At 44.2% G+C, this 27,854-nt stretch overlaps 2 protein-coding genes across 7 annotated transcripts; one reads left to right on the top strand and one right to left on the bottom strand.

Moving 5' to 3' along the window:
* Positions 1-993: 993 nt before the first annotated feature.
* On the top strand, positions 994-14,508 carry LOC108933053 (phosphoinositide-3-kinase-interacting protein 1-like). Of its 5 annotated transcripts, none has more exons than XR_003797763.1 (8): positions 994-1,322; positions 1,505-1,556; positions 1,809-1,937; positions 3,501-3,617; positions 4,507-4,707; positions 5,146-5,224; positions 8,365-9,527; positions 14,434-14,508. XR_003797763.1 is itself a non-coding variant. In XM_029252900.1 (7 exons), exons 1-7 carry the CDS (start codon positions 1,239-1,241, stop codon positions 8,582-8,584), a joined length of 882 nt encoding a protein of 293 aa, XP_029108733.1. In that variant the 5' UTR covers positions 994-1,238; the 3' UTR covers positions 8,585-10,871. The 5 variants fall into 5 exon arrangements, 1 of the variants encoding a protein (XP_029108733.1); XR_003797765.1 differs by lacking the exon at positions 14,434-14,508 and having other exon boundaries at positions 8,365-8,837; positions 9,437-10,871; XR_003797764.1 differs by lacking the exon at positions 14,434-14,508 and adding an exon at positions 10,595-10,871.
* On the bottom strand, positions 11,117-18,149 carry rnf185 (ring finger protein 185). 2 transcript variants are annotated; one of them, XM_018754357.2, is made up of 7 exons: positions 18,062-18,149; positions 16,828-17,048; positions 15,965-15,983; positions 15,526-15,638; positions 15,316-15,370; positions 14,465-14,582; positions 11,117-12,440 (listed from the first exon to the last, which is right to left on the bottom strand). In XM_018754357.2, exons 2-7 carry the CDS (start codon positions 16,998-17,000, stop codon positions 12,343-12,345), a joined length of 576 nt encoding a protein of 191 aa, XP_018609873.1. In that variant the 5' UTR covers positions 17,001-17,048; positions 18,062-18,149; the 3' UTR covers positions 11,117-12,342. The 2 variants fall into 2 exon arrangements, with proteins under 2 accessions (XP_018609873.1, XP_018609879.1); XM_018754363.2 differs by lacking the exon at positions 18,062-18,149 and adding an exon at positions 17,897-18,051.
* Positions 18,150-27,854: the final 9,705 nt, after the last annotated feature.

Below are 27,854 nucleotides of genomic sequence, written 5' to 3'. Positions count from 1 at the left end.
TTGGAGAAAAGCATCTGCTAAATTAATAAATATAAATGTAAATGGAAGGGGGGCGCGGTGGTGCAGTGGGTTGGACCGGGTCCTGCTCTCCGGTGGGTCGGGGGTTTGAGTCCCGCTTGGGGTGCCGTGCCATGGACTGGCATCCCGTCCCCCTCCGGCCTTGTGCCCTGAGCTGCTGGTTTAGGCTCCGGTTCCGTGACCCCATATGGGACAAGTGGTTCAGAAAGTGTGTGTGTGTGTGTGTGTGTGTGTGTGTGTAAATGGTAGATGACCGCACAGTGTGAGTATGACATGACCACACAGTTGAGTGCAATGATGGAAAGTATACCATGACCATAAAGCAGGAACACAAAGAGCTGGATGTGATGAAGGAACATGCACTCCGACTACGATTCTGAACTGAAGACTTCCCTTGAATCAGTCAAAAAAGCAGAACAACTGAGGGCCAAAGCCACTGCCTCTATAAGTGTCAAACGCACTCAAGGCAGCCATTTTCTCTCACATCTGGACCAAGACAATGAAAGGGACTTTATTTTCAGGACCCAAATGCTACAAAGGGTAAAAGTGAACATCTGTCGCAGGACCCAGAAATCACCTACTGCTCCAATAAATAATAAAATATTGTCATTAAAGGTTATGAGCTGAGAAAGAGTAGAAAAAGACATTCAAAGGCTATTGCTGCTGTCTGTCAAAGTCATCGTTGGAGCGCCAAAAATCCTAATATCGTCGAGCAATTTATTACTGTCGTGCAATCTGTTAATTTTCAAACATATTACCAGGATGGTTTGGTTCAAAGACGAGAAATATTGTTATAAATATCTGCTTTACATGACATTGACACTCACTGCTGAGCACTAGTTCCAAAACCCCCATTTGTTTCTCTTTGTTTGGCAGAAATAGCCAACGTGTAAAAAATGAAGGATGGTAAACATATGCATCTGTTGCTCATATGCTTACGTTAGTAAGTTCTATGTGTGTAATAACAAAACTTATAGGACGCAGCTAAACTAGTAGTAGCTAAAAACCACACAAACTAAGTCTGTGGGGCGGACCACGTCGAAATCTGGAGATGCAGAAAACTACCACAAGTGAATAATGGAGAAATAGTACACTGCGCGCGGCAGCGTTAACTCTCATAATGTTGATACTGGTGAGCGTGGTGCGACAACAGTAAAATACTGAGGTAAATACAACACTGCGGCCTTGGTCTCCCCCCCTCCTCCCGCGCGGGGTACCCGATGGCCCTTAGGACCTCGAAGACGCCACGCCGCGTCTCGCGCTCCCAGGGAGTTGGAGGCGTCCTCGTGCCGCCGGAGTGCCGCGTAAGTTCGGCAGGCGCGCATCGTCCGCAGAGCGCGCTTCGCCCCACATTCGCTTATTCAAATTCATCTTTTTATTCCCATGCCTTGATATGTAGGCCATTTACCGTTCATTTTTCTTTCTTTCTTTTTCTTTTTTTTTTTGCATTCGTCACATTTTTACCCACAAAATGTCCCTCGGGCAGCTGATCATCTTGTTTTGTGTCGCGTTCGTGGTCGACGCGTCAGCCAGTCAAGGTAAGCATGATCTGCTGGGCATTTTCGTAAACAACAACAGCGTGGTAGTTTGTTAAAAACTGCGCCTAGTGTAAATATCAGTATTTCTACTATTTTACTCATATTTTCACCATGAAAAGCTAAAAAAATCATGTTCTTGAAAATATAATATAGATAACGATGATAATAATAATAATAATTATTATTATTAGTAGTAATAGGTGCTTGCAAGTTGCAGCTAAATTCACCACAAATTCGCACTGCTTACCGCAGAATGCATTCGCCTCAACGGGGCGGAGTACAGGGGGCAGCAGCAGGTCACCGCCACGGGCCGGAGGTGCCTGAACTGGGCGAGCGCCGCGCGGGACTACAACGTGAGCGCGCGCCCGGACGCGGACACCGGTGAGGAGTCCCCGTTTCTCTGGCGGCGCCGCCTCCCCTGGTCCCCCTGCGAAGGGGGCTCTTGGGTTCCTCCATCACTTCCACTCGTCGGGCTCCCTCCGCTGTACGGTGCGCGCGCTGCGCTTTGATGTCAGAGGGGACGCTGGGGAATCGCGTGTGTCGGCCCGGTGTGGAAGAACCGAGGTCCACCTGATGTAGGTCAAATTGGACCTAGTGCTTCTGGTGAGGGATGTAGAGGAGACGGTAGCAGAAGACAGTGTCCCTCTAATCCAGCAGAAAGTCCCGCGGGTGTCTGGCATTGGACTGCGGAGAAAGGTACATCCCGCTGGACCATACCCAGGGCCAGTTTTTTGTGAGGTCCATTTTCTATCTTATTTAATGACTATATTTACATTTATTTGGTCGTTACGTTAAAATGTAATGTAAATTGTTTATATGTATCTCGGAAAAATTGGAAAAAATATTACTGGGGGGGGGCATGGTGGCGCAGCGGGGTTGTCCGGGTCCTGCTTTCTGGCGGGCCTGGGGTTCGAGTCCCACTCGGGGTGGGTGTCTTGTGATGGACTGGCGTGCCGTCCTGGGTGCGTCCCCTACCCCTCCAGCCTTGCACCCCGTGTTGACGGGTTAGGCTCCGGCTCGCTGCGACTCCGCTTGGGACGAGCAGCTTCAGCCAGCGTGTGTGTGTGTGTGTGTGTGTGTGTGTGAGTGATTCTAGGAAGGTGACCAGGAATCATGGACATTCTGATAAAGTTTTATGCAGCTACTTGTGTGATGAACATTGGTTTGTATGGTGGAAAGAAAAACTAACTGCACTTAAGAATCAAACATTTGCATCCAAGTGTCTCTTTCTGCTGATGTAATGAACACATTGTATTTTCTATGAGATGTTCGTCTCTTTGGAGGAAAGTGTCTGATAAATGAACACATGTAAATGTATTTATTTAGCTGACACTCTTCTCCGAAGTGACTTACAATGTTAATTTACCTGCACTTATTTCCACATTTCTACAGCTGGGTAATTTTACTGGAACAATTTAGGGTAAAAACCTTGCTCAAAAGTACTACAGATGGAGGTGAGATTCAAACCTGCAACCTTTGGGGCCAAAGGCAGCAACTCGAACCACTACGCGACCAGCAGTCCCAACCAAATGGCTAACCATAATTTTACATTTACATTAATTTTTTTAGCAGATGCTTTTCTCCAAAACGACTTCCAGTGGGTACTATGTAGTGTTATCATCCCACACACCTTATTCACCACGGTGACTTACACTGCAGGATACATTACTTACAATGAGTCAATTTAATATGTGCAACCTAAAAAAAAGACTAAAGTTATCGTCTTGGTTGTCATTGACAGGCACGACCATGGTAACCTGTTATGCTTCCGTTCACCGGTGAAGATTAAAAGTTCAGACTGCCTAGTTTGAGCAAATCCAATGATCTAAGTAAATGAATGAAAATAACAGCACGTACTTAGACGTGGGTCATTTGAAGCTGTGGTGCCTCCAACTGTGAGGTGTTGAGATGTGTCATGGAAGAATGCTGTTCTTCGTTCTATAGGCATCGGGAACCACAGCTTTTGCCGCAATCCGGACTCCTCGCAAAAGCCGTGGTGTTACATCCTTTACCAGGACGGTGTGGTCCAAAGACAAGACTGCGTTATAGACACCTGCAGAGGTACCCAATTATGTACATATTTATAGTGACACTTACACTGCGCAGCATTAATTTTTGATAACCGCATTTGTTTCACAGACAGAGAAGGACAAAATTGTGATAAACCTACTGATTCTTTTATCTCTAGCCCACTGTTGCTTATATGGGGAAAAACATTGATTGTTATAGATGATAGTTACCATGGTGACCATTGACAAGCACAGGATGTACTGGGGCCAGGACCAGGGAGAGGGAATGATGTCTCCTGCTGGCAGCTTGGTACAAGATCATGAGCTACAGCTGGTTGGCCATGCACCCCACTCTCGTACCCAGGGCAGGACCATTGTGCACTGCCTGCTTGGCAAGCGCAGCCACGGTCCGGATGATCTGCTCAATGGTTCTTGGCAGCGTCTGAGCTCCAGCTACTCCTTCCTGTCCTCTAACTGAATTATACCGCTGGCCCTGACATCGTATCGGCCAAGCAATATTTTAAGAAATGCTGACAATAATATGTACTCTTTGTAAACAGTGTAAGAATGGAACAGGGCTGTTCTCTGCTAAGGTCTGAGGGCAAAGGTAACTTGAAGTGTTTCCTTGCTGAGTGACGTTTAGAAGAACACGTGCCACGTTCGTTTTGTCATAAATTAAACCAGATTAATGGACAAACTAGAGATTGCAGTGGAAAAAAAGACAAAAAATCAACCTTCTATAGTAATCTACTATTTATAATCCCTAATTTGGAAAGTGTTGCAGAAACTATTCAGAGGATTTGGCTGCGTCTCATTTAGCAAAGAACGGTGTAGCATTTTATGCAGGAATATTTTTTTTTTTTATTTTGCTGTTATTTGTGTTATGCCTGCTTTTGTGCATTTATGGGTGTCTTGGATTCTTTCGTGTGATTTTTTTCCAGATGAAACTGTAGGTAAGATTACAGCAACTCCGCCTTCGGGTGACATCCTAACCTCACCCCTTGGTGAGGGACATGTTTTGGAGCCAGCTCAGGCCCTTCCGGAGCCTGACGTGAGTGAGAGCGAGGCCGTGCAGCCTGCGGCGGGGCCCAGCTGGCCGGGCCGCGTTGGCCTTAAGAGGAAGAAAGACCTGGGGATTCTGGGTAAGTCCTGCCCACGCTGCTTGCCTGCTTGGGAGGTCTCAGATCCTAGGTGAGACATGGCTATATTGTAATTACTGCCAATTTTTTTTAACCATGTTGGATTGCTTTGAAGTGTGCCATTTATATATCTTTTTGATATTGTTTTCTGGAAAAATTAGTCAGCTTTAGAACTGCAGTGAGCAGAATAATACAAGTATTTCTTCTCAGTAAACCATTTTGTGATACCTACGCATTGCACATTCATCTAGGAATACAGTATTTCTGTGCTCTAGGGATGTGGAGAGCAGAAATAAAAATTTAGATATTTCATGACACTCACTATGTTCTCAAACTGAACTAGTTTAAAAAAAAATTGAACTTTATTTTTAATGACCTTCTGAAGACTCAGTTCCTTGTCCTTGTGTTAGTTTTTTTTCTTAATTTTTTTTTTTTTGGCAGGCTACATCCTGGGCATGGTCATGATGGCTGTCATTGTCCTGGTTGGACTAGGGATAACGCTTGGCTATTTCTACAAAAGGTCAGTGCACACGTCGCACTTCACCCCCCCTCCCGTTCGCCTGCCATTTTGTCTGTGTGAGAAACCAGGGATCGCCGAGTGATGTACGAGGAGGAGCAGCTTTTCCTCGTTCACATACAATGCACATTTCACATCCACTCGAGTACAGCACCCTTAATATCTGACAAACCAGGACGCGCCAGTTAAATTTGGGGGCAACTGGTAGCGTAGTGGTTAGCGCTGTTGCCTTTCAACCCAAAGGTTGTAGGTTTGAGTCTCTCCTCCTGCTGTAGTACCCTTGAGTAAAGTACCTACTCTAAAATTACCCAGCTGTGGAAATGGGTAAATACCTTAACATTATACGTTGCTTTGGAGCAAAGCGTCAGTTAAATGAATAAATGTAAATGGATTCATAAATTTGACCTAATGGGGAATTAAATTTGATTTCATATCCTATGTTTGCTTATGTAGACTGTATGTACAACAAATAAGCGGTAATATACAGTATAATTAGTGTTTCTTTTCATGTCAGTAAGATCCTGGTAAGAAGCTGTCAGTTTCCTACAGCTCCCTGTGATCATTTCACCTTAACCTAGACTACTCTGATCTATTCTCAGCATTAAATGCTCGTCTGAAGCCAACGATCAGAATCAATAAAAAGAATCGGTACGTGCGGGATATTGTTGACTTTGATATTGGAGAAGAACTATTTTCGGAGAGCTCAAATTTTATTCTGAGCAGCAAGGTGGCGCAATGGGTTGTGCTGATGCCTCACAGCTCCTGGGCCGTGGGTTCGGACATAGGCTTGAACCTGGCTCTCTTTGTGTGGAGTTTGCACGTTCTCCCCGTATTCTTATGACTGCATGTTCCTGCTGTTGCTTCAGTTTCCTCCCACAGTCCAAAGATGCGTTTCAGGTGAAAGGGTGACTCTGATTTGCCCACATTGTGTATGTGAGAGAATGGATGTGTGTGATTACGCTGCGTATGCTTCCTATGCAGTGTGTCTTCCACCTCATATACCTATATGAACCTGAACCTTCTTGTAAGTGAAAAACAGATTCTGTCCTCCATGGATTTGTGATAATTTGTAGAAATGCCTTGTGATAATGTCAAAGGGGGATTTTTTTTTTTCTTTTTTTTTGCACAAAGAGGGATGGCTAAGATCTCTGTTGCTTGTGTTAACGTCAGGTAAAAATTTCCAGGGGTTACTTAGGAAATCAAGGTCATTTTTGTGTGTGATATCATCATTAGACTTAATCTCCCACAGCTGAATAAATGGTTTGTCTAAACAAATTCACAGTAATTTTAGAGGAAAATTACAGGTGGACAACAAGGGGAAAAAAATAGAAACTGCGGAAAACCTGATTTAATTAAAGCAATTAAGGACTACAGAAAGAAAATGGCAGGTGTCCGCGCTGTGGGAGGGGCCTAATTTTGCCTTTACAGTAGGACAAAAAAAATGACAGTTAAGAAACGGAGAAACACAGGGTGGGTCTTTACTGCGGCAGTGCCGGTGCATGCTGGGAAATGCTTTTAACTCTGCAGAAGATATCTTCGTGACACTTGGCAGAATATCAGATTCTCCCGGTTAAATGGGGAGTGCTATATTTGGCTGTCGGATCTGATTAAAATGCCTGTTGTGTATCATCATAACCTTTTTACTTCTGAGATGTCACTGATGGCTCACAGCAGCTCGATACACATACTGTCCCCCACACACCGTCTCTCGCTGCTTTCCACAGACAATTCCATTTTGCATAAGGAGTCAGATGTCATGGTAGTACAGGTTGAAGAAGGTAGGGTGTGTTGATAGATCATACATTTTTAAATACTTATTTAATCAGTAACACTGGCCCTGACATCATTCCAGCTAAGCAGTATTTTAAGAAGTGCTGACATCGGTAGTATGTATCAGTGCTGTGGGGAGTCGTAGTCGGAAGCAATTATTGGGTTACCGGAGTCGGTAAAAATGCACAGTATATGCCGGCATATAAATCAACCACCAAAAATTAGAGGTGTAATGTGGGTTTAGCCCTATATTTGCTGGATAAGTGGACCCCGAAAATAATGTGCAACTTTTGGGCAGTGCTGTGGAGTTGGAGTCGTGGAGTCGGAAGCAGTTATTGGGTTACTGGAGTCGGAGTCGAGTTTTGCGTACCGAATCCACAGCCCTGGTATGTTCTCTGCTGAGGCTCAATGGCAAAATTAGCCTGGGGTGTTTCGACACGGAGTTGTTCATCACTTCGAGCAGAACTTGTCCCGCATGCCTTTTGTTGTAAAAATTAAACCAGGTCAATGGAACAACCAGAGACTGCAGTGGAAAAAACAAGAAACATTGTGTAATCATCAAGTACAATTTATAATCCTTAAATCTAGAGAACCAAGTGTGCAGAGTCTACTCCGACTTTGCACCTTGTTTTTGAGGGGTTTTACATTTACATGTATTGTTTTATACACTTTTCTCCAAAGCGACGTACATCTCATAGGAAATACAATGTGTTCATTACATTAGCAGAGAGACACTTGGATGCAGACGTGTGATTAAGTGCAGTTAGTTTCCATCATATGAACCGATGTTCATCACACGAGTAGCTGCATAAAACTTTATCCAAATATCGATGATTTCTGATCACCTTCTTAGTAACTTAAAAAAAAAAAACACAAACATTTATGCTACATTACAGGAGTAGCTGTGTAAAGGTTTATCCGGGCATCATCTTAAAGTTATGGTGCATGAACATTTACACCTTACATGAACTTAAGAGATGATGGAAGAAGTGTGTCTGGAAGAGGTGAGTTTAAAGACCGTGTTTAAATGTGGACAGAGATTCAGCAGTTCTGAGTGAGAGGGGGGAGTCGTTCCACCACAACGGAGCCAGAACCGAACACACACAGACTGCTAATGAGCAATCAACCTAATATGACTCACCGTGATAGCTATGTTTGTTTTCATAAGTTATGGAATCATACATTTTTAATACTCACTTGGACTCTGGCTGGCTATGAATAATTTATGTGAGACAAAAATAACTTCCTCATATCTTTACCTTAGCTCCTCACTCCTTCAGAGGTAAAGGCCCATTTAGAACAACCTGCTAGTTTTGGATCTTCCTCTAGAGAGGTTTTCTCTCCCTCTAATGAGGTTTGCTCAAACCCTGCAGGGCCCGGAGCCTGAGGAGGCAGCAGCAGCAGCGGGCTTACGAGCAAGAGATGCGACGGGTGGCCCTGCCACTTTCGGCCTTCTCCAACCCTACCTGCGAGCTGCTGGATGAGATGGCCCCTGCCCATAATGCTGGACCCTCGCAGACCCCCGATGAAGAGCCTGGTGTTTTGGGTGGGGCTGACCCGCTCATAGCTCAGGCAGGAACCCCAGGGGCCTGAGTGTACCATACGCCAGACCAATCCGGCAGAGACATGTTTGATTTGCTCTGTTGGTGCCTTTGTGTGCTGTACAAAGAAGCCATACTGAAGTGTGTGCCTTTCACTCTCTGACAAAAAAAAAGAAAAAAACAAAAAGAAATGTTGCCATGAAGTGAGAAAAAGAGAAATTAAGACCAAAGGAAACCAGAAGCTGAACTGAGGGAACTGCTTTCCAACAGAATGCATGACCCAGAATGAATGGGTCTTTTGCTGTGTAAGGATTCGTTTCCTGTTGAAGTGGATGGAAATGGTGCATGACATGATGGGGTAGTTTTGTTCGGCAACAGAATGCTGTATATCCTATATCATTTAGGTTGAGGGGAGGTCCATATTTGAAAAGAGAAAAAGTGGAGCTTTTCTTGTAAAGCGCCCTTTTTTTGATTTGACCAAATTCTCATTGTGCAGCAAAATAAATTTCCAAATATGTTTCCCGTTGGCCTAGTAAGATAGAGGGACCCTGAGTTGAGTCGCCGGAATGTGCTGTAGACGGTGGTGTCGCGGCCTTTCAGAATATGACTGTATGACTGCTGTAATCCAGACAATAGAAAGTGCCTGACATCTGGGACTAGTTCAGCACCAGTCATGCATTCTGCCCCATTGGCAGCATGACATTCTTGGAGGTTTGGAATAACATTTTAAATATTTTGGCTTGCTACACCAACTCATCCGCTCACTTAAGGTGTAAAAATTGACGCAATGACTTTTTCCTGCGGTTTTGTTCACATAACTCAGAGAAATGTGTACTGTTTTCAGATGATCTCATAACTCCAATCTGTTGCCCAATAAGCATTTTCTTTTTTTCCCCCCTCACAGAACATGGCACACTTGATTGAGAAGAATTTTCGGTTCCACTGATAATACCCTGTCGCCAAGACAATAATAATGTCGACTGGAAGAGTGACAGGTCAGTCAATGAAACCCGGAGACACCTCACAGGTGTTTGTCAGAGAGGCCAGCTAAGATGTCAATGCTGTCTTAAAGCCTTTTATTAAAAGGTGGAACAGTTATGTCTGTGATTCCACCGTAGACATTCTGGTTACACTTCGTAGATGAGTTCACATCAACTCAAGTCTTACTCAGGAATCTTAGTTATATGACTTAGTACCAAGGAAATGGTTTCCCAGGTTGATCCTCCCGCCAGTCTCAGTCCGCCAGAGTTAAAGCACATTTTTAATGTGGGAAAACTTTACTTTAGATTAATGTAACCTTTCAAGGGACATAATAGTTTACTGATGATAAATGACTTTCAGCGAGTAACGTTGATTGAATTAGCCTCACTGTGCCTTATACCGTTAATGAAAGTTGACAGGTGGTGGGAATTCGTGTACCGAGAAAGGTGTAAATCGGGGATCTCAGGAGAAAGATGTCTGACCCCAAATTTGAGGGATTTACTGTTGTAATAAGTAATCAAATTGAGTTTTAAGAGTGGATATTGCATCAAACTGATCTATAACAAAAAAACTTTCTTCCAAATCTGATTAATCTCAAGCATACTTGTATCCTGCGATATGTTCACTGTTGCTGTTCTGTAAATATAATAATCTATTCGTTGTCAGAAGTTGTCATTACCGTTTGAAGAGGAAAAACATTTACAAGGCCAGTTTCCATGCAGCTTCATATAAAGCGGTTTGTATATAAGCATTTTTTTTGAAGTTGCATATTTTTATTTTTCAGTGTGCTACATGCTATGTTGTATTATGGTGAGATAGTGTAGCTGTGGAATTAATGGAAAGAATTAAGGCCAATGGACCTGTGCCATTTACCTTGAATTACTTCTCAGTCTCAACAGCCTGCTATACTTGGGGTATCTGGGCTCTTCCATTGGCATTTCATAACATAATGGTGAGACTGTAATACTTGCTACCAACGTGGTACAGTCATTAAGTTCTAAGACTGTCTTGCAATCACAACAGCATCAGACAGTGGCCAGACTCAGAACTTAAAAGTCGTTTTTGTCATTCCTCTATATAGCTTGTATACAGTGAAACGTCGTTTCTCTGGAGACCATGGTGCAACCCAGAACAAGAGAAGACGACAGTAAATAAGTACACAGGACGTGGACATGGGCTGTGAACTGCAGGCAGCCTGTAGGAACTTATTGATTGCATCACATTTTTAGAAACTGTACTTTATACAGAACAGCACAATCTATGTAAGGGTTGAAGGAATAGGAGGAACACCTTGAGCCACTGAATTTCAAAAAAATAAAATCGCTTAGCCAAAATGTTACTTTTCAGTCTAAAACAAAGACTTTGTGTTTTTTTTTAAAATGCAGTTTCACGGTTTTAATGGTCCTTTATATCTGAGTAACAATTTTTTCCTGAAGCTGGCTTGAAACAGCTGAAATTTTCATATAGTTTGTAGAATAAGGGTATGCCTAAAGGAAGAGACATTTTGAGAATACTTCCCAAAATACATTTATTTCTAAGTCAGGCATTGTACACACAGGGAATATACAATTAATAACCTACAATCAGTTAATTTTCCAAACAGTCATTAAAATCAGAAATGTTCTATTTCAAACAATTATCCAGAAAGTACAGCAATGGGACACGTTTTTCCACTTAATATTTAAGAAAAATTAGATCATAGACTTCAGTACTTCATACTTGAATCCCCATTTTAATGAACAAAAGAGTGTCAGTAAAAGTTACAGCATGAATGTGCAGATTCACTTCTCAGGGAAACAAAACGATATTGCATAGATGTCAGTGGGGACAAATACTGTGTGTAGCTTTTTGGCTAATAAATACACGTTACACTCATGCAGATTACAGAACAACTTTTGTCAAAGGCCACCAGCATGTAGTTTAATATATTACCACTTCAACCCCTTACCCTCCCAGCTTTGGTTTTAGTAGTTTTATTAAATAATGTGGTGATGTAAAACCTACAAAACACTTGGCCCCGGCCAACTGTGACCAAAGTGTGCCCATTACTACATTGATTTCTCTTTCAATTTGTAGATCATTAACTAGTGCTGGCCCTCTGAGCAGATCAAAGAGCTCTTCACCCTCCTTTAAGGTCCAAAGAATAGCATTACACAAATTTTAAAAACCTATTACCACTTTTTTATGCAGACCATTTCCAATTAAAGCCCCAGATCCTGGCTCCCTTTTAGTAGGAAGCAGACAGAAATCACAAGTTCCACTGCCCTCTTGTGGGAAGGAGGGCAAACCGTTTATTTTTGCTGAAGACCCTACCGGTCTCCCACGTATATTATGCTGCACATTTGAGCAATTCATGTTAATGTATAACAAAAATCCAGTAATGAATAGGGCCATTTAATTGTCAGGGCAGCTGATGAGTTAAAGAAAAAAAAAGCTTATAAATCAATATAGCAAACTAGAAGTGACTTGTGCCTTGAACTTAAATAGGCACTCGCCTCAACTGTAAAACAAAAGATAAAAAGCAAATGAGTGCTAATATTTAAAAGTTACTCCCCATAACCATTTATACCTTAAGTCAAAGGATTAAGAAAAATTAAGTTGCCACTTAACACCTTAAGCAAGACATAAGAGCCCACCTGGAAAGTTTAAGCAAATTTACAGTACATTTCAAGAATTAGACCAAGATTTAAACAAAAATAAGCAGAGGAAAAAAAATGTTAAAGACCATTTCCTTCACTGCTTCTGATAAAAGACCGTGTGCTGGTTTCTCCTTTTTGAAGGCAAGGTTCTTGAGGGTCCGTGGCCTTCGCGACTCCCAGTTCTTACAGTTTATGCAATGAGCAGCCAGAACATGATCACCAGAGCTACAAACAGGAAGAGGCGGGACAGGAACTGTTCATCCTGATGTTGCGGGGTTCCAGGCACAGCTGCAGCGACAGGACCACACGACAGTTGTCAGTAACTAAAATGCCACCATCCAGTCCACATTCACATTTAGCTGATGCTTTTCTTCAAAGCAACATAAAACTTAAGGAATGCATAATTTGTATGTCCTCAATGGTGGAAAAGCATTAGATACAGGGACATGAATCAAAACGCTATTGGTTTCACTGTTTTGTTGGCACACATGATTCAAATAGCTGCCTATACTCAGCAAATACATTGAAGATCATGGCAGAGTCCTTGGTGCAAATATAGGCTTCCTTTAGGAAACTGGGAGGGATGCCTTCCTTGGATGTTGAGGGGTTAAGCAGTTCTGAAGGAGAGAGGAAGCTCTCAAACTAAGAACCCAAACAATTTTGAATAGCTCCTGAGTGAGACCTTATCTGCGGTGTTGGAGAAATGATCAGGTCCTGAGTCTCTGAGAACAGCCTACTGTACTGTTAGTCTTAACTTCATAGAGGGGGCCATAGAAAGCCAATGGAGAGGGATGAGGACAGAAAGCGAAATGCTTTGGGTGTCTTATCACCATTCACACTATGGCATTTTGGATCAGTTGATCAGGCTGAAATGGGAGAGGCCAGAAGATGAGACGGGAGGCAGTTGTAGTCTAGGCAAATCATCAACACTCTGGATCAGGAGCTGGATAGAATTTGGTGAGAAACAAGTGGAATCTACACGTTGTATAAAAGGAAACTAGAGACTGGATTATGGTTCCAATGTGCTGGGAGAAGCACCAGCTTCAGACATTTGTTACCCTCAAACTCTAGACTGATGAGGCTGATGGGACGAACAAGTTTTCCAGTTGACTAAACAGCTCTCAAAAGTTAGTCCTGCAGAGACCTCAGTTTTGGGTAAGCTGAGTCATACGTGATGGTCAGTCTTCTAGGTAAAAATGTGACAGATGCATGTGGCAAGATTACAAGCGTGTTGGTTGAGGGGGAAAGAGGAAGCTGACAGCTACACAGCAGGGATGAGTGAGGTTTCAAGATGACACCAGTTGAGAGAGACTAAAGGGCAACCACCTGATAATTCTTCCCGGGAAGACGTTATACCAGTTGACTGACAATCCTTTGAAATCGAGCTGATCTACTGCGATAAGGAGGAAGTGGAGGGGTTGACCTTGGCAAATGCAGTACAGAAACTGAAACTGACAAAAAGGCAGCTGGGATGAAGTGGAGAGCATCTGACATTGTCAGGAGGGCAGTCTCAGTGGAATAACTGATTTAGAATCTGCAGTGATATCCATCAAGGAGATGGTTCTAGCAAGGCATGCAGATAACTGATAGTAAACATCACATTCAAGGACTTTAGGAGGAAAAAGTTCAAGTTGTTTTTACTGTCATTCCTCTATACAGCTTGTGTACAGTGGAACAAAATGTCATTTCTTCGGAGACCATGGTGCAACACAGAACATAGCACAAGACAAATAAACTTGTGTGTAAATAAATCTGTACTAAATAAAAGTAGGATACAGACTTGTCTAAGTTTGGACTGGAGGTTTTAAGAGATGTGGAGAGAAGGAAGTGAAATGTGAGACTGATGAAACAAAAGGAAGAAGTTGTGGACAGCTGTCCTGTACGGCAGAAGAAAGGGGATCAAGAGATCAAGCCGTGTCTTGGGATGAGAGCAGGAAGTTAAATGTTGGTTTCTGAAAGGGGTCGAAATGTAGCGAATGAGGTTTTGTGGGGAGTCCAGGCATGAATGGTGGTGGTCATGAAGGTTAAGAACCTGTTGATGATAGAATCAATGTAGTCTCTAAAGAAAGAAGCTGAATCTTCATCAGCCAAGGTGGAGGAGTTTGGTCCTGTTACTGCAAAGTACGTCCACTAACATTTTGGCATTTTTGACTGAGGAACTAGGTCTCGTGTGAAGACTGCAACACTGTGCAAACAAAGCTGTACGAAATGTTGATTAAAAACATTATATACAGGTAGTTTAAAGCCTATTATGCGTTTCATTCCATTTACCATGAAACAGGAAACCCTCAAGGTACCCTCAGACACCCTACCTGGAGGCGGTCTCCCGTCGTTGATGTTGAAGGCTGTGGCAAAAATGCCAAAGGGAAAAGCCCCAATTCCAAAGGACATCTGGAACCCACCGTCGCCGAAACCAAAGCCCTGGAAACCCTGTGGGGAGGAGGTATGTCCTCATCATTTGATCCTCATGTGACATAACCAACCCTTAAGAGTAGACCTGTCGGAGTTGGAAGCCTAACATGAGGGACAGAGATGATGTGAAGTACCATGTTGCACCACTAATTTCAGACCTGGAGATGTAAGGGGGGGCTTGGGTCCATGGGAGACAATGCACCCTTGGGGCAATGGGGCAGGAGCCAGGCACCATGGCATTTTGCAATCGCGGACACGGATTAAATCATCACCGGCGGAGCAGCAGGAACAATTCAAATGAGGTGGGATAATGGACCGATGTGCCACGTTGGAGTCTGAGGAGTGTGTATGTATGATGCAATCAGAAGAATAAAGTGTTATCAGTGCCCGGAGACACCGAGGAAAAGCCACTCCCACCGGGTTCCTCCCAACCCTGCTGTAATGAGTCCCGAAGGTCCCAGAGTTTCTTAATGAATTCTGAACATGGCTATGACACCGACCCACGTAACGGTTTCATCAGGCGCGGGCCCCTGCCTCCGTACGGCAAATCGTACACAATTATGAAATGGAGGTTTATTAAAAAAAAAAACAGGAAATTTACTTTTGCGGATAAAGCAAAAATAGCTATATAATAGGTAGGTAAATAACAGGTAGAGTGTCGAGAAGAGGGAAAGCGCAAAACGAACCTAGAAGAAGGTTTCCGAAGCTGGTCTGGATAACGGAACGACCGAGAAGCCGCTGCTGTACTTACGCCTCGATTTTCAGGCTCCGGTCTCTGTCCTTGAGGACGGGGAGGAGTTCGCTCTCTATACGTCAAAAAGGGTACAGGAGTGGAGTAAGGCAGTCGTCGTGACAGCAGCTTACATTACTTTAAAATGCATCCACACACATTCTGTTGCTACAGTAATAATACAACATGTTGCTGGACAGGTGGCTTGCTGTTCCATGCAAGTCGACAAACCTTGGGTCCTGCTGTCCTGTGCTTCCTCGCCCATACAAAGGGATGACTTTGTCACGACTGATGCCTGCTTTGCATACCGGGCACACCTGCCGATTGGGTCGCGTCTCCAGCCACTGCAAACAGAACAAAGGCGATTGGAGCCGGAGCCCAAAACAGTTCTACTTGAGAATTATCACTGCCGTGCAACCATAGGGTGTTACAACAAGGGTCTCCGGAGACATGCAAATGGGCCGAAAACGGTCACCGCGTCAACCCAGCACATGGTAAAAAGCAAAGGAGACACATTTTAGCGAAAACTTGTTTGATGGTTAAGGGCTCTCCTGTATGGAGCCGCCCTCTACGCTGAGTCGGTGTGTTTTAGCGCCGTGAAAACCGAGGCCCTCCAGGGCTTTGGGAAGCACAGCTGATGAAATGATGAGGAAATGTGGCTGTGACCTACCTGATGCAAGCAAGGCCAGCTGACTCCGGTAAAGCAGAAGGACATCGGACGAGTGCCACGATGAATTAAAAAGAAAAAATATAGTATTTTAGGATGAACACATTTTTTATTCCTCGATATATACAGTTGACCTACAGACTTACACACAGATTTTGGTGCAAACTATTTCAGACAACTGTGGGGGGGGGGGGGGGGGATCACTGTGTTCAAGGTATTCTCTACTGCTGCAAAGGACATGTGCAGGGGGCCACCAAGGTGCACAGAAGACAAGATCACAGACTTAAGGTCTCAATACTTTAAGAGCCAAGGGGGCCCAAGTTGTCATAACTTTGAGAATGGCACTTTGTCAGATTAGTTCCGCTTTAAAAACCTGTTCCGGATTGTTGTGCAAAAAAAGCAGCAGCTGGAAGGATTTTTGTGAACTTGGGATCCACCTGTGGCGCTGCGCCTGGGTGGTGTGAGAGGACATGGGTTTGATCCCCACACAGCCTGTGTGGAGTTTGCATGTTCTCCCCGTGTCTGTGTGGGGTTCCTCTGGGTGCTCTGGTTTCCTCCCACACTCCAAAGACATACTGTTCAGGTTCACCCATAGTGTGCGAGTGACAGAGTGTGTGTGTTCCACTGAGGTATGGATGAGTGACCCAGTGTAAGTAGTGTATCTAGCAGTGTAAGTCACCGCAGTGAATAAGACGTGTGGGCTGATAACACTACATAGAGTTCATTGGAAGTCGCTTTGGAGAAAAGTGTCTGCTAAATAGATTTAAGAAAGACTACTTAGGGCCTGGGGGACAAGCGGTTCAGAAAATGTGTGTGTGTGTGTGTGTGTGTGTGTGTGTGTGTACTTAGGGCCTGTCGCCGTATACCAGAAAAGGTGGCCGCAGAGGCTGATGACGGCATCCTTGGCCGTGTCCAGGCAGATGTTGCACTCGAAGGTGCTGTCCTGCGAGATCCCTTCGCCGGCCGTCGCTCCGCTCACACCAGGACCGGCGTTGTCGGTAGTACCAGGGCCAGAGGCCGGCGGGGCGGCGCTGGCCATCGCGATTCTCCTATAAGGCGACTGGGGTGTCCGTGCTGCTACCGCACCCTGCCGAGGGAAACACACGGGACGAGTGGGATCGGAGCACCCCCGAGCGGGAGCCGGGCCACCGACAGCCGAGGCACCGACTCACCGCTCACCTCCATTTTTGGAACCTGCGTTAAACACCTATTAGACGTGTCACATGTGTACAGCAAAAACAACACAGTAAAGAAGAAGGCCAAAGGAAAATGTGTACTTTTGAAAAGAAGTGACCTGGTTTTGGTTTGACATGTGCAGCAAAGTGTGACAATAAACACTTCAATTACTTCAACCTAGTCCAGCTCTCTCTACATTCTCTTTAATAAAATAACCCTCATCTTGATGGTATCAAATTCTTTTTTCCCCCGCCAAGAAAAAAAAAAAAAAAAAAAAAAAAAAAACACTACTGTTTCTCTTCTCAAACTAAAACATGTCTGAGTAAACTCTGCTACGAAGCAGAACAACCGACACCGCGTTAAAGTCGGAAGACAAAATATCAGACGACAAAACAAAAAATAAAAAAGTTTAATAAAAAAAGAGCATAATAAAAATAGAAGATGACATCAGAACGAAGGCACCGAAAAATAAGGGAAAAGAATGGAAAATGTATTGTTTGTTATTACAATTTTTATTTATGTCATTGATTGACGACGGTATATGATCCCGAGAATCACCGACGACGGAATTACGAACCCGTTTCCCCACAGCTCGCTTCTCAAACTTGTTAAATTAATAAGTTTGAATAAATTGTGTGTCTATGAATAAATAAGTTAAATACCCGACAGCTCGTGTGACACAAAAAAAAAAAAAAAAAAAAAAAAAAAGACAGAAACAATACAAAAACGTGCCGCCAGTACGGACACACACCAACTTACCCACTTCGGAACGACCTCCTGACCTGCGCAACATGCCACGCGAACGCCGCCGAGCACTTAAAACAAGCGCGCACGTGAACGCAGCAACCAGCCCCGCCGTCCGTAGCGGTGCAAACGGTGAAAGCGGCACGCGAGCCCGGCGCACGCACGCACGTACGTACGTACCTCGCCTCTATCATTGGGAGTCTCCTCCGCGACACTCGCGCAGTTGTCACGCAGTCGCTGCTCGATTGCCTCCGCGCGACACCCGGAAGCTACTAAAGAAGACGGCTGACGTGACGGCAAAGATCGTAGCTAATAAGACCCAGGATTCGTGTCGCAGCGCAAATTGTTGTACATACCTTCTAAATTTGTGGAGCCAATAGCTTGACATGATTGTTAGCTGAAGAAACTTTGGCCATTCTTACAATACTCTGAAATTCGGGACAAGTTGCCTGAACGCCGGTGTGCTCCATTTCCTGACGAATGTTCCAGTTTGGCGTCTTTGTACGTATACAGTCTTTGTCGTCCCTTCTTTTTCGGGTTTTCTCGAGTTGCGTCTATGACGGATGTTTCCGCCACCTATTGTTGTGGAGGTGAGCTTGAGAAAATTTTCTTTTTTATTTTTTTTATATGTATTTTTCACCCCGTGACCCCGTATGGGACAAGCGGTTCTGAAAATGTGTGTGTGTGTGTGTGTGTGTGTGTGTGTGTGTGTGTGTGTGTGTATTTTTCATTAAAATATATTGTTCTAGACTGTTCAGATGGAAGACAAACAGTCAGTTCATTGTTTCTACAGTCATTAATGATTAATACCGTATTAAAGCTAAAGGTCGGTATTGAGCTCTGAACTTGTTTTTTTTTTTTTTTTTTTCTTTAAACAGATACTTTGTTTTCAGTGCGTATGTTCCCATGCTGCAGAATAGAATATTTTTTGATATTGGAAAAATGTATTGCATTTATGTTGTAACAAGTTCCCCCAGAATAGGAGTGAAAAGGTGTTTGCATAACTGAGCTGAGTCTGAAAATAACATAAAAACATAAAACATATAAGGAGATTTACTTTATCTGATGCTTTGATTGAGTTTTACTTATGAGTGTGAACAGAACCCATCATAAGGATTAATGACACTGAGTAGCTCATGTGGCCTTATGTGATTTCCATCCATCCTGGTGAGTAGTGCTGGTGCCTCCTGCTTGGCCTGTGGGTTCAGACACAGGTTCGAATCCGGCTCAGTCTATGTGGAGTTTGCATGTTCATCCCCTCTCCAAGGATGTGCAACTAATGAGTGTGTGTGATGATAGTGGCATCGCTAGGGTTAATGTCACCCCCTCCCCCCATGGGGCTCCTCCTGTACCAGACCATACAGAATCCTTAGTAATATTTTTTTCTACTAATGTTACACGTAAATCGTAATTTCCTTTATCACTGAATATTATGGGGATAGTAGTGATATAAACAACTACACACAAACACACACACTGTCAGAAACCACTTGTCCCAAGCAGGGTCGCAGTGAACTGGAGCCTAACCCAGCAACACAGGGCATAAGGCTGGAGGTGGAGAAGACACACCCAGGATGGGACGCCAGTCCATCGCAAGGCACCCCAAGTGGGACTCGAACCCCAGACCCACCAGAGAGCAGGCACACGCCATGCCACACCACGCCACACCACAGCGCCCACCCTATACACAACTAGCAAAAATTAAAATTACACCTTTAAATTACAATATCATAGGCACAGTTTAAATGTATTTACATTTATGTGGTTTCATGTGGTTAAAGGGGATATTTGGTTTAAAAAAAAAAAACTACAGAATTCAAAGTAAAACCGTTTAAGAAGACGATCAAAATTAGGTTCATTCTAACGTTATTGATGTAGGTTCACAAATACTAATTACCACAATATTGTAGTTAAAACACTAGAAAATTTGACAAAGTCAGTGACAATAAAAACAGCAGCGGCGACGAAAACAAAAGCGCGTGCCGTAACGCACGGAGACGGAACCACATGATTCGAAGCGTCACTGTAATTGGGTAATAATGAGAGCTGTGAGTGGAGCTCATTGAAAGGTTCAAAGAGTAAATTAACAGTGTTTTACCTGTGTAGGTATATTGATACATGTCAGCTGGGCTTTATTACGAAAAATGTTTTTTGTTGTTGTAACTAACCACAGTGATTTTTTTTTTTCTGTTAAAAATAATACATTTCTGCTGAAACACTAAACAAAAATTTTATAGAGTCATTTTGGTGTCACCCCCTCTGATGGTGTCACTTGGTGCGGTCTGCACCTCTCCCCCCAACCCTTCCCTAGTGATGTCACTGCATGATGAACTGGTGTTGCCTCCCTGGTAAATCCTACCTCACACCCTCTGGTTCCAGAGCAGGCTTTGGACCACCTGGACCAGCAGTGATGGATGGATGGATCAATCAATCAATCGATCGATCGATCGATTGATCGCTTTTCTTTAAGGGTGCTGACACTTTTCAAGTATTGATAGTGAGAAGTTTTTGAGCTATAACAGCGGCTGGTGATCTACAACTGAAAGAATCCCAAACCAAGCTGACACTTCTGTGCCTTGGTTGTGTTTGCTGGATTGTGCGCCTCAAAATGCGTAGTGCATAACTTTCCTCGGCTCGGTGTAGAATATTCAGCCAGCTTAGTCCCCTGTGGTGCCACTATTCATCCTGATGGAAACTCTGCATGGTTCCTTTCTCATCCCCAGGGAAACATTTAGTGCAGTTGTGGACCAGGGGATTCAGTTAAAGCTCCAAATTAGCCACCTTGAAAACTGAACATCCAAATTATCTTGATTTATGGGAGGTGACGATAGGAAGGACAGAAGGAGCATAGTGTTTAAACACTGATTTAGTTGCTCTGATTATACTTTGGACTTATTATATCCATTGTCAAGATATTTAATTGTTGTATTTATGTGTAACATTCATATACCAGTCCGTTACACTCTGCCAGCCTCTTGCTTTTGTCTCAGGTGCTTTATTTCTCTTCCTTTCCTATATCATCATAGACAGGTGTGGTGGACCAGGCCATGCAGCATCCAGGTGACAGAGACCACTGCTCTGGTCTTTCCTGAGATCCAGCCAAACACATTCATCTGTTTTCTGCATGGCAACTTACGATTATTCACACATTTATACATCTGGGTAATTTTACTGGAGCAATTTAGGGTAAGTACTTTGCTCAAGCATGTTACAGCGGGATTCAAACCTACGACCTTTTGGGTCCAAAGGCAGCAGCTGTAACCCCTACACTACTAGCTGTCCCACGAACAGTTATTTCCGGTTGCACTGTAGAAGACACATGTAAAAGGTAAAGAAGCAAAAAATACCCAAATATGAAAAGTTTGTTGTCATCAGATCATCAGTCCTAAATTTGGACAAAGTTGAGTCCGAGGGAAACAAAAAATAAACCCATGCAGATCCCTGTTTAATTTCCTCTCCAGGTGTCATTATTTCTTTGTATTGCAGAAGTTTCTTTATTTATGAACTTAATGATAGTTTAATGCCTAAAATTTCTTCTCTCAGACTGTAATGAATCATTCACATCTGTCCACAATTTAATAGCTTCTCTACCCCTGTACTAAAGCTGCTGGCACTACTTACATTTTTCTGTTTTAAGCTTATTTCTGCAATTATAGAGTTACTGGCTTCCACTTTAATACACAAGATAGTTTTTTAGCCCATGTTCACATTTCTTAGCGCTGATCATTCGGAGGTCTGTATGTGGAGAGACCTCCGCGTTTCGGTGAAGTGTCCGACCTCAGCCAAGATTCCCAAGTCTTTGAGTGCTTTTACCATCCTGGGTGGGTCTTTAGCTGTATTCATGGTGGTGTTTTTATCTGATATTACTCATGTATACCTTTGTTGGTGTGGGAATGTACTGCTGTACGACACACACACACACACACCGAGAAACGCAAGCACTTCCATCCTGGAACTTCAGACACCTTGTCATAGGCCATATTATTACAGGCTGTCCTCCACGCACACATGCAGACTATTCCCTCACCCCCTCACACACACTAAGACATGAGTACATAAAAAATCAAGCTTATATTCACATTGTGTGTGTGTGTGTGTGTGTGTGTGTGTGTGTGTGTGTGTGTGTGTGTGTGTGTGCGCGCGTTAATGCTCCCGCAGTACAGCACTGATTGCAGTGAAAGCTGAGAATGACTTAATTTGCACTTATTCTCTTTGTTACAGCTAATGCAGTATTTTGGTAGAAGCGTCTCAGCCTGAAGACCAAACTCTTGAGACGTTCCACCGCTCCAGAGAACCCGTAATGAACATTGCATCAGAACGTCCTTACATCCTGAGAGCAGTAGACGGGGGGGCCTGCTGTGGGACCCTCGAGAACTGCGCCTTCCCTACGTTGCCCCTATTAATATTAAAACATCCTGCTGTAAAAATAGGCAAAAATGTAAGTTGCATTGAGTAAATTGTGAGCTAAGTGAATTAACATGACTCTCTGTTTCTTACATATGTACAGTACATTCTCCCTTTTTCATCTACTAACAGTTTCAGAGTTTCAATAGCAGTTCGTTCGTGTTGAAGGACAAGGAAGTTCATCGCGGACAGTGTGGTGATCGTGACCCTGAGGACACGGTGTGTGTCTCCTGGGTGGACAACATTTACACTTAATCATTTAGCTGGGACTTTTCTCCAAAGGTGTGGTGTTGCAGTGGGTTCCACCAGGGCCTGCTCTGTGGCAGGTCTGAGGTTCAAGTCCCACTTGGGGTGCCCTGTAACAGACTGGCATCCTGTCCTGGGTATATCCTCTCTGCCCTGTGTTGCCAGGTTAGGCTCTGGTTCACCACAGCCCCACTTGGGACAAGTGGTTTCAGGCAGTGTGTGTTTGTTTGTTTTCTCCAAAGCAACTTGCAACTCTTTACCCAGTTATACATCTGGGTAATTTTACCAGAGCCATTTAGGGTAACTAATTTGCTCAAGGGTCCTATAGACAGAAGCAGGATTCAAACCTATGACCTTTGGATCTAAAGGCAGCACCTATACCCACTACATTACCAGCTTGGACCAAGCAGGCTTGAGCCCTTCTGAGACCCGTCATTCTCTGGCTTGCTGAACCCACAGAGCTCTGGTGCTCACAGATGTTTCTAAGAATTCCCTGACTTGATCCGTACAATTTTCAGAAACCTTCCAGATGTATATGATTGTTTTGGTGACCAGTTATGGCACTTTCCTGTGATGAATATTAATGTTTACGTTTGCATACATTCATTTGGCCAATGCTTTTCTCCAAAGCAACACACACACACTTTCTGAACCACTTGTCCCATGCAGGGTCAAGGAGGGAACCAGAGCCTAACCTGGCAACGCATGGCATCAGGCTGGAGGGGGAGGGGACACACTCAGGACGGGACACCAGTCCGTCGCAAGGCACCCCATGCGGGACTCGAACCCCAGACCCACTGGAGAACAGGACTCAGTCCAACCCACCGCACCACCACACCACCACACCACACCACCACACCACCACCAGCGACAAACATCTCATAGGAAATACAATGTGTTCGTTACATCAGCAGAAAGAGACACTTGGATGCAGACGTGTGATTCTTAAGTGCAGGTATTTTGTTTCCATCATATGAACCAATGTTCATCACAGGAGTCGCTGCACAAAACTTTACCCACATATCAACGATTCCTGATTACCTTTTGAGAAAACATTTTTTTTTTAAAATAATATATTAACATTTAAGTTACATTGCAGGAGTAGCTGTGCAAAGGTTTATCCGGGCATCGTCCTTCCAGGTTTACAGAGACTTCTTAAGCAGGAATATGGGACACAGTATTTGCTTTAAATTTACATCTAGTTAACATCAGCTGAGCGTCAGCAGTATTTGTGGGGCCGAATGAACGCTTCACCCGCTTTACTTTTGTTGCCTTCTGGCTTAATTAGAAGTGATCATTGGACGAAAGTGTGGTGACATAGAGAGGGAGAAATCAAAGCAAGTAAATCATGTTTGAGGAGTGTGTGGGGGGGGGGGTTGGAGTCTGAGTTCAGGCAGTACACAATGGCGCCAGCATCTCACAAAAAAGCATTGTGTTTACTGTAAACACGAGACAAATATTTACATTTTTTGTGCAAACGGACAGGCTGTATTTAAAAATCGGGCAGAAAGAAACAAAGGAGGAGTAAATACACCGGGGGAACAGAGGGACATAATGCACGTTGGCTCCGCAACAACACAAACAGGGCAGGAACTTCTTAGATAATAAAATTTGCTCTGTGGTATATTCATGTTTTATGATCTCATATTAGAGACACGGTGGCACAGGGATCCAAAGCTGCTTGCTGGATGTAGGTTTGGGTCCAGCTCAGGGTGTGTGGGGTTTGAGGGTTTCTCGCTGCGATTTCATTCGTGTGTAAAAGACGGGAGCGGCAGACCACTTCTGTTTCTCCCTTACCTTGGAAAAAGCCACTGGGACTTTGACCCCCAGAGGTTTTTTTCTTCCTAAATTTTTGGTTGGGATTTTTTGTTCCTTTCCTCCGTGGCCAGTAGACATACTTATAGCTTTATAAAAGCATTGATAATGTATTATGCTAGTCTGTAGTCAACTCTCTTCTTTGTCTGATGTATTTGTTTTTCTAGCCTTATGCCTGTGCTCAAGTGCTCTGTGTCACTGCATGAAAAGACACACACACACACACACACACACACACTGTCTGAAACTGCTTGTCCCAAGCTGGGTCGTGGCAAACCAGAGCCTAACCCGGCAACACAGGGCACAAGGCTGGAGAGAGGGAGGGGACATACCCAGAACAGGACACCAGTCTGTCACAGGCCACCCCAAGCAGGACTCGAACCCCAGACCCACCAGAGAGCGGGACCTGGCCAAACCTGCTGCACCACCACACCTCCCTCCTGCAAGAGAAGAGCACTCTATGAAAATACAGTGAATTGAATTGTTATCTGTCACCAGATCCCAGAATTTCACTGCTTGCACAACATGCACATAACACTGATAAAGGCATCCTCCTGAAACACTCCTGGTAAACTCGTGTGAGCTCTCTCATTTCCTCCTAATCTCACAGGTATCCATGCAATCTATGATCTACTGACATCAGGCCTCAGCCAAAGTGGATGCCAATGACTCCTGCTGTCCATCCCCATAGGGTGAAAACCATATTGAGCTCAGTAGTGATGCTAGAACCAGCCTGTGATTCCAGACCAATAAGCCAAGAGTATCAGAATGGGCCAAGTAATGTGAACGTCAAGGGCTTTGTTACCCCGGTATTGACAGTCTCCAGGATGCACTGAGTCTAGACAACCATTAGGTGGCACCATGATGTAAGACTACACTGAAGTGCTCTGAAGAGGATGACTAGTATGCTGCCTTTAGGTGATGGGCTGGAGCAACTAATATCCTGCACCCTAACCCTAGTTCTTAGCATCACTGCTAAAGTTTCCCACCAATATGCATCCTTTGTGGACCTCAACTGCAAAGAAGCTTTTGCCAACACCAAGCTAATGACCTACGGTTCCTGTTCATGCCTCACAGCATGCTGGTCCCTGATGAATAAATGAGGGCACCACAAGGTAGGCCGAGGTAGTAGGGGAGACTTGTCACGCAAGTCCAAGGTACTGGTGAAATGTGCAGTCAATATTGCAACGACCTGCGTTACCGTGAGTTTTAGCTGGAAAATGTGTTCATTGTAAATAGTTGAATTATGGGTAAAATGGAATTGTGTTCAACCGTGGTCGGGACGTATGGGGAATATAATGGGGTGACTGTGTTTGGCTGTGAAAGGAAGAAAGTATGAGGGTTGCTAAGTGTGCTGGGAAGGCTAGCTTGTGGTGAAGGTCCTTGAGGAAATGGTATCATCAGACCATGAATGTTATTTTCTTGTGTGTTGGTGTTCCAATAAATGTTTATAGCAAATGCTGTCTGTGCGTCCTTCTTTGTCCCATCTGAACCTGGAGCGCAGCACTATAATATTTTTACATGCCGAAGGGTGTAAACCAGCAGTGTAGCGTGCCTGTTGTCCTTGTGCTGTTGGGAGACACCACTCATTTGCAGGTCTCACAACACCCTGGAAGACCCATAGCTGCTCTCTGGCTCCGGAAGCTTAGAGACCAGTAAGACAGCGTGTTAATTGATTTAGTTTCCGCGTCGTCCAGACCCCGTTCCCATGACACACACTCGTTGGATTTTCAGAGGATTTTTCAGACTCTGAAACAAATAATCACTCATTTCATTGGCTCAGTGTGCAGCTCTCGTCCTTGGGGTCGGGTGAGAGGGGGACACGGTTCGATATGCAGCAGGCTTCCTGCGTGGTCAGCAGAAGATTCGAAGCAGGAAAGAGAGGATGTGGAAGTGAAACCTTGAACCTCACGATAACTTCTGCAGTCGATGCAAACCACGAACAACATGAAACTCAGACTGAGTCCTGGGTGATAGTGTCTGCTCACCCAACGGCACGGACCCCAACGCCGAAATAAACAGGGACATGTACAACAGCGCAAATTCAAACACATACAAGCACACACCCTGGCTGGCTTGTTGCCCCCAGAATGAAACAGATTTCACTTCTCAAAGTCCGTCATGGGAGTGGAATTGACAGCTAGGCTGTACCCGCTGCTGGTCTCATATGTCTCCACCAGATGTACTAACTCAATCTGGATCTTTGGGTAATCCGACCGTGTCTGATAGCAGGCAGTCATGAGGCAGAGGAAGGTCTTCTGTGTGTGTGTGTGTGTGTGTGTGTGTGTGTGTGTGTGTGTGTGCGATTTTAGAGGTCTTCGCAATTTCCCTTTCATTCATCTTAGGGTCACAAAATTAGAACTCTTTCTGGCCCCTGGGATCATCTTCTCCCACCTGTGAAATGGAGATTTTAATGTTTAAAGATGCAGAAGAAGAGATTCACACATTGTCCCCTCGGGTCAGAGCTGTTCTTTCTGCCTCCCAACAATCTGGCACCACGATTTGGACCTATTCCAGTAGTATTAGACAGAGCTGTGTAAGATTTCCCAAGTACCACGCTTCATGACATCCCTCTTTGCTTATAATGTGGGACATTAACTCATAAGCTTTACTCTCTTCCACAGGGTTACTTTGCCAGTCACCCCGTTTCAAAGACCCTTCACTGAAATTGAGGAACGGCTTGTTTCAGACTTTCTTTCTACATTTATTATTGCGATCGACTGCGGTTCACCACGAAACCTCAGGGACCGAATCCCTGGAATATGCATATTTTTATCACTGCATTTTTTATATACATTTCTTCTATTTTGAGCCATTTATGAATGTATCCATTCCAGACAACTTATTGAAAGGGAGCGCCTAAGTGCGGCAAATGATCTTAAAATTCAACAGAAAAGATGAAAAGAGAGCAAATGATTTACAGTTTAGTGGTGTGAAATACTTGATATGAGACTCTTGCTTTTATGTAAAGTTTACACCCCACTGCCGATGTTCCCTTTCCGACATATACCCTCACTCCTTCTACCTCCTCTTTTACTCTGCCCTTTACCGTGAATAGATAATTCCATTTTAGACACCTAGGGCTGGGGCTGTGCTCTGATCAATACCATGATATATACTCTAGCTTGACAGAGATGTGCCTGTGCTGCTAGTTCACTGATGTTAATTCTTTCCTGTCAATAGGGACTCATGCAGTGTCCTATGGACAGGGGAATGAAGGGCAGAGGGACACCAGTCTTGGGTGCTGCTGGGCATGGACGTAGCCACCGGCAGGGTCATGGGACAAGTCTGGATTAGGCGGCCTGCGCAGGCAAATGCTAGTTTATGGGGGGTAAAAATGCCCTTTATTGTCTAAAGCCAATTCAGCTCTGAACATGTAAATGAACCCCATACTGCAGTACAGCTGACCCTTGAACAACGGGGGGGGGGGGGGGTGAGGGGCGCTGACCCCCCTTCGCAGTCGAGAATCCACGTATAGCTTTTGACTCCTTAAAAACTTGACTACTAC

Source organism: Scleropages formosus, chromosome 6 (genome assembly GCF_900964775.1).
Source record: "Scleropages formosus chromosome 6, fSclFor1.1, whole genome shotgun sequence".
NCBI lineage: Eukaryota > Metazoa > Chordata > Actinopteri > Osteoglossiformes > Osteoglossidae > Scleropages > Scleropages formosus.
This window is presented reverse-complemented; position numbering and strand designations above follow the sequence as displayed.